At 57.3% G+C, this 6,287-nt stretch overlaps 1 protein-coding gene across 2 annotated transcripts; it reads right to left on the bottom strand.

Moving 5' to 3' along the window:
• Positions 1-2,071: 2,071 nt before the first annotated feature.
• LOC137663709 (carboxypeptidase A1-like) lies at positions 2,072-5,987 on the bottom strand. 2 transcript variants are annotated; one of them, XM_068401200.1, is made up of 11 exons: positions 5,863-5,987; positions 5,573-5,654; positions 5,175-5,309; positions 4,987-5,088; positions 4,753-4,854; positions 4,563-4,664; positions 4,311-4,421; positions 3,989-4,079; positions 3,409-3,608; positions 3,045-3,129; positions 2,072-2,259 (listed from the first exon to the last, which is right to left on the bottom strand). In XM_068401200.1, exons 1-11 carry the CDS (start codon positions 5,985-5,987, stop codon positions 2,072-2,074), a joined length of 1,323 nt encoding a protein of 440 aa, XP_068257301.1. The 2 variants fall into 2 exon arrangements, with proteins under 2 accessions (XP_068257301.1, XP_068257302.1); XM_068401201.1 differs by having other exon boundaries at positions 5,175-5,280; positions 5,550-5,654; positions 5,863-5,927.
• Between the last annotated feature and the right edge of the window lie 300 nt (positions 5,988-6,287).

Genomic DNA, 6,287 nt, shown 5'->3' with positions numbered 1-6,287 from the left:
CTTCCTAATGTCCAACCTGAACCTCCCCTGGCCAAGCTTGAGGCTGTGTCCTCTTGTCCTATCGCTGGTTGCCCGGGAGAAGAGGCCGACTCCCACTTCACTACAACCTCCCTTCAGGTAGTTGTAGACTGCACTAAGGTCACCTCTGAGCCTCCTCTTCTCCAGGCTAAACAACCCCAGATGATACTACCTGATGGGTTTAGCTGAGTGTGCGCAGGAGATGCATAAGCCAAGACACATGTTTGTTATGTGCTTGAAAGACAAGGACCAGCACAGCACCCAGGGTCCCACCGGTGAACGAGTAGGGGGTCTTTCAGCTCCGTGGGCACTTGGAAGTGCATAAAATGCATCTGTGGTGGAGTCACCATCTCTGGAGGGGTTTAAGAAAAGCCTGGACATGGCACTTAGTGCCATGGTCTAGTTGCCATGGTGGTGTCAGGGCAAGGGTTGGACTTGATGATCTCAGAGGTCTCTTCCAACCTCATTGATTCTGTGATTCTGTCTGAAAAGAGAGGTGAGAGTAGGGATCGTCTGTGTTGGTGTAAGTCCTGATTTTCCTCTCCAGCTGTGGGAGACAGATCCAAAGTCTGACAGATCCAACGGATGGACAAAACTAGTCTGAGCTGTTTGAGATCCTCCAAATCTGGGGCATCAAAGGAAGAACTGAATGTCCTTTCCCATCATCTGGATGGATTTCTGTGGTTGTGGACTCTTGGTGGTGTTTGGAGGATAGAGTCAAACTCTATAGTCTGGGAGTTTTAATTGTTTAATTTAATAAAGAGTCAATGACACCCTGTGGTTGAGTGTTCTCAGTTTGAGCTTTGACAGCTAACGGAGAGCGTGGAGCAGCGCCTGCAGAAGCCAAGGGTTGGCAGGGGCTTGGCTCCCATCCTCGTGGGACTGCGGTGGGTGAGGAGGGACCTTTCTATCAGCGCTGCAAGTTGGTGTTCAACCACAAAAATGCGCAGAATAAATCGTGTCCGAGGTATCTGCTTTGCCCAGTAAGTTGCAAACTCAACCTCTTCCACTTCCATCCTCTGCCAGAGCAGAGGGAAAACAAGCACCTTCCTTTCTTCTGCATCCCACTATTTCCATGTTCTTTTAATCCCCTTAAAAAAGGAGGAATAAATGCCCCAGTCCAGGTTAGGAGGTGATCTGCTAGAGAGCAGCTCCGTGGAGAAGGACCTTGGAGTCCTGGTGGACAACAAGTTATCCATGGGACAGCAATGTGCCCTTGGGGCCAAGAAGGCCAGTGGGATCCTGGGGTGCATTAAGCAGAGTGTGTCCAGCAGATCAAGGGAGGTCCTCCTCCCCCTCTGCTCTACCCTGATGAGACCTCACCTGGAGTATTGCATTCAGTTCTGGGCTCCCCAGTTCAAGAGGGACAGAGATCTACTGGAGAGAGTCCAACGGAGGGCTATGAGGATGATGAAGGGACTGGAACACCTGCCTTAGGAGGAAAGGTTGGGAGACCTGGGGCTTTCTAGTCTGGAGAAGAGAAGACTGAGAGGGGATCTGATTAATGGGTATGAATAGATGAGGGCTGGGTGTCAAGAGGAAAGGGGCAACCTCTTGTCACTTGTGCCCTGCGACAGGCCAAGGGGCAATGGATGCAAGCTGGAGCCCAGGAAGTTCAACCTCACCATGAGGAAGAACTTCTTTACTGTGAGTGTTACAGAGCCCTGGAACAGGCTCCCCAGAGAGGGTGTGGAGTCTCCTTCTCTGGAGACTTTGAAGCCCCATCTGGCTGCGTTCCTGTGTGACCTGCCCTAGATTGGCCCTGCTCTGGCAGGGGGGGTTGGACTTGATGGTCTCCAGAGGTCCCTTCCAACCCTTAACGTTCTATGATTCCATGATTTTTCGGGCCGCTGGGCCAGCACGTGCTGTTTATATTGGCTGCTGCCATGTGCACCCCCAGGAGCGCTGAGTCAGGCTCCAAAAACAGCCTTTCACCATGATTAAAAAAAAGGGAAAAACACCAAGAGGCATTTCTCATCCTTCTCTACGTTTATTTATCACATTCTTTTCCCTCCCACAGCTGATTCGACCATCGCTCGGCCTCTGATCCCGCTTAGTAGGGATGGTCCCGCGCGTGCTCCATGATGACCTTCAGAGCCAGCCACGTCTCCTCGGCGGTCGGGACGATGAATTTGGCGGGGAGCAGGAACCCGTAGCGCCCCGTGTCCCGCAGCTCGAAGGTGAAGGAGTACTTAATGCCTTCGTTGTACGTCCAGTCAATGGTTCCTCCGCTCGCTTGATCTGAGCGGGGAAAACAACGTGAGGGAGGTGAAAGGTTAATCGCTCTGTGTCGTACAGTTATTTCAATCAATCAATGAGGTTCGAAGAGCCCTCTGGGATCATCGAGTCCAACCGTTGCCCTGACACCACCATGGCAACTAGACCATGGCACTAAGTGCCATGTCCAGGCTTTTCTTCAACCCCTCCAGAGATGGTGACTCCACCACCTCCCTGGGCAGCCCCTTCCAATGGCTAATGACCCTTGCTGAGAAGAAATGCTTCCTAATGTCCAACCTGAACCTCCCCTGGCAAAGCTTGAGGCTGTGTCCTCTTGTCCTATCGCTGGTTGCCTGGGAGAAGAGGCCGACTCCCACTCCACTACAACCTCCCTTCAGGTAGTTGTAGACTGCACTAAGGTCACCTCTGAGCCTCCTCTTCTCCAGGCTAAACACCCCCAGCTCCCTCAGCCGTTCCTCGTAGGTCAGACCCTCCAGACCCTTCACCAGCTTGGTCGCCCTCCTCTGCACTCACTCCAACACCTCAACATCTCTCTTGAAGTGCGGGGCCCAGAACTGGACACAGGATTCAAGGTGCGGCCTCACCAGTGCCCAGTACAGAGGGACGATCCCTTCCCCAGACCGGCTGGCTACACTATTCCTAATAGAGGCCAGGATGCCATTGGCCTTCTTGGCCACCTGGGCACACTGCTGGCTCATGTGTAGCTGGGACCTTTTGTCTAAGCTGAGGTGGGAGTGATGATTTTGGTTTATTTAGGGGGGAACCACTGCTGCCCCCCCGTTACTCACAGATGGTGGTGATGATGCTGCCGTACTTGTATTTCGTGCCGTACAGAGAAGACAGAGCTGCCACCGCCTTCTCGGAAATCTCGTGCTGGAAGGACACAGAAGAGAGAAAGATGAGCCAGTGAAGGGGACAGACGGCGTGATACAGCCTGCAGGAGAGGTTTTTTTCTCATGCCGCAGGCAAAAAGATGCCAAAACTCGGTGGCCTTGGCCTGGGGGTGTCCCCAGGGGCTGGCAGAGGAGCCAGGGCTTCTTCCTGGCTTGCCAATGCCCCCTCCACGGTGCAGGGTGGAGGTTGCTCCTCCTTGGAGGAGGAGAGCAGCCTCACATCACCCTGGCCCCCTTCAAACCTCTGCGTCAGCCCTACCAGTTCCTCCTGGTGAGGCACTGGGGTCCTGGTGTAGCCGTAGGGGTAGAGCAGGAGCTGGGAGTAGCTGTGGATGGAGATGAAAGCCTTGATGTTTCCATGGTTCTTCACAAAGTCCACGATGGCCTTCACCTCAGGCTCCGAGTTGGCGTAGGGTCCATGGTATGTCTCCGAGCAGGGGTTTTTACTGGCCCCGGACCCTGTGGAGAAGTGAAAACACCGTGTGGGTGTTTGGTGGCTTTGGTGGCAGTTGGGTGGCTCAAAGAGTCACAAGGGCAAAGGCCCTTTTCCATTTCCAAGTCCAAGAGCTTTTCCCATCCCTCAGCTGCTTGGTGGCCAGGGAGGAACGCTCTTGGGGCTCCTCCTAAGTGTATGATGGCTTTCATTTGTGGTCCCCACGGTGCTGGTCACTAGGGGACACCAAAACCCTGGTGGAACCCAAACCCACATCTCTCCCACTGAGAGCAAATCCCATCCCTTCCCCACGAGACATCGGAGGATCCTTCTGAGCCAGAAATGGCCTCAGAACCTCCACTTGGAGGGCAGAACCCCTCTGTGGGATTAGTGGGAGAGCTCTGACCTCCGAAACCTGCGTCCCAGTTGCGGTTGGGGTCCACGCCGACGCACCGGGAGCCTGATTGCTTGGACCTGGTCTTGCGCCACAGGCGATTCTGGAAAGGCAGAGCTGTCTCAGCTGGTGTCTGGAGCCGGAGCTCCACCGGCCTTTAGTGGACAGGGGGCTGTCATCTGGGGTGTCTAAAGGGTGGTCCCCTTCCCATCCCGTGGAGACATGAACAAGGCTTTGACCTTTCAGGACCCTTGATGTGCAGCACCCCAGTCCTGCTCCCCAGCCCCATCCAGCGTGGCCACAGGAGGTGTGGAGAGGAAAGCCGGGGTGATACCTGGGCTTGAGTGAAGGCGAAGCCATCGGGGTTGGTGACAATCTCCAGGAAGATGTCCATCTTGTCCAGGATGGAGGCCAGACCTTCATCGTTCTCATGATCCAGGACAATCTAGAGAAGATGGTGGTTTGGGCTTCCCTGGCACTGCTGGATCGCCATCCCCTCTGCGGGGTTGGCCACCTGGCATCTGTGGTGGCTGCAGGACCTTGTGGCCCATTGGGGACGTAAGATGTGTCCAGAAGGTGCCCGTACCTTCTTGGCGAACCAGACACCGCTGGCCTGCGTCACCCATTCGCGGGAGTGGATGCCGGTGTCGATCCAGATGGCCGGGCGGTTCGTCCCCCCTTTGCTGAACTGGAAGAGCAGAAGGGTTGGGGGGGGGTTGGCTTTGACCCTGGCCCCGCTCCCCACTCCGGTCACCCCAGGAACCCCAAATCCTCACCTTGAGCACGTAGATGGGGCGGTTCTCCGTTGACTGGCCGATCTCAAGCTTGCTGACCAGGTTGGGGTTTTCGGCTACCAGCAGGTCCATGAAGGCGTAGATCTGGGGGAGAGGGATGGGGGGGGTCACTCCCGGCTCACCCCCTGCCCCTGCTGCACGTGGAGCCAAGGGCTTTGCAAGAGCAATTTCAGGATGTGATTTTTTCCCCCCCACCCCAAAAATGCCCTTTCTCACCTCATCCAGGCTGTGGTAGCTGGTATAGTCGAAGGTGGCGGTGGAGAACGGCAGCCTGCGGTGGCTGCGAAGCATCTCCATCTGCTCGTCGTCCACCAGCGTCTGGGGGAGAAGGGGCAGGATGAGACCTCGTCCCCCTTCGTGACAAGACCTCATGTCTCACCCACCTCCCCTCCACCACCGCTGACCTGCACGTCCTCAATCATGATGGAGTAGGAGATGCCGTTGGCCTCCAGGTGGGCTTTGAGGGGCTGCAGGCTGGGGAAGGGCACGCGGACGTCGACCGGGTGCCCGGGGCTGCGGGGTGCCAGCCAGAAATCCAGCTGGAGGGGGAGAAAGCAAGGTGGGGGGGTCAGATCTGGCCTTGGGCTGCACCCCCCTCACCAGCTTCTCTCTTGCTTTTCACCAGCTGGTCCCCACCATCCCACATCCAGCCCCACCATCCCACATCCAGCCCCCTCCAGCCCCACCATCCCACATCCAGCCCCCATCCCTGCTCTACAGCGTGGCTTGGGGGGTGCAAAGCAAAGGATACAGGCTGGGGGGGGGTTGTCCCCAAAGCCACCCCTGTCACTGCACCCAGTACCTGCAGGTCCTCGAGTTCCTGCAGCTCCTGAACCATCTGCAGCTCCTCATCGTTGGTGGGGACGATGCGCAGCACCTGGTGCCTGTGGGGTCAGGGGGTGCTGGGGGGGGCGTGGGGCCAAGCTCCGGCCTCCATGGGTCCAGCCTAACCCCCACCCCATCCATCCCCCCCACCCTGGGGATTTGCACAGGGTGTCTGTGTCCCCTCGGGGCTGAACCAGCTCCTTCTGCCCCAACTGGTGCCACCGTCCCCATCCCAGCCACCCCCCTGCCAGCCAGACCCCCCCCTACCCAACAAAAGTCTCGGTGCCAGCGGCCGCTGCCACCAGGGCAGCCAGCAGCATGAGAGCCCTCATGGTCAGCCGAAAGAGCCCGTCCTGTGTCCCGATGGCACTTGGGGACCTCTTAAATCCCATCGGGATGGTGGCCACCAGCCCGGCCCCCCCCAGCTGTCCCCTTTCCCAGCGCCGTGGGAAGGCTCCGGCTGACACCAGCCAAGGTCGGCGCTCTCCGTCCTGGCCAAACCTGTCCCAGGAACCGGCCAGGGCCGTCGCTGAGTCACCCACTGGTGGGGTGAGAGGTGGGGAGGTGCCAACATCCCACCACCCACGGCATCTGCTGCAGGGTGGAAAAAGGCAAAACTGGGTGGAGAAAGTGCGAGATGTGGATTTTTGGCATGGGGGGCTCAGCAAGGTGGGGACCTAAACCCTGGCCAC

The sequence above is a fragment of the Nyctibius grandis genome, chromosome 5, assembly GCF_013368605.1.
Source record: "Nyctibius grandis isolate bNycGra1 chromosome 5, bNycGra1.pri, whole genome shotgun sequence".
NCBI lineage: Eukaryota > Metazoa > Chordata > Aves > Nyctibiiformes > Nyctibiidae > Nyctibius > Nyctibius grandis.
The sequence above is the reverse complement of the archived record's forward strand: the minus strand, read 5'-3'. Positions and strand labels throughout refer to the sequence as shown.

Bases quoted from the DNA above. Each gene is read 5' to 3' on its own strand.
- LOC137663709 (XM_068401200.1), bottom strand. From the start codon at position 5,987: ATGGGATTTAAGAGGTCCCCAAGTGCCATCGGGACACAGGACGGGCTC. The intron at 5,089-5,174 runs GTCAGCGGTGGT...CTTCTCCCCCAG, and splicing joins TCATGATTGAGGACGTGCAG to ACGCTGGTGGACGACGAGCA. The intron at 3,609-3,988 runs GTCAGAGCTCTC...ACTTCTCCACAG, and splicing joins CTGGGACGCAGGTTTCGGAG to GGTCCGGGGCCAGTAAAAAC.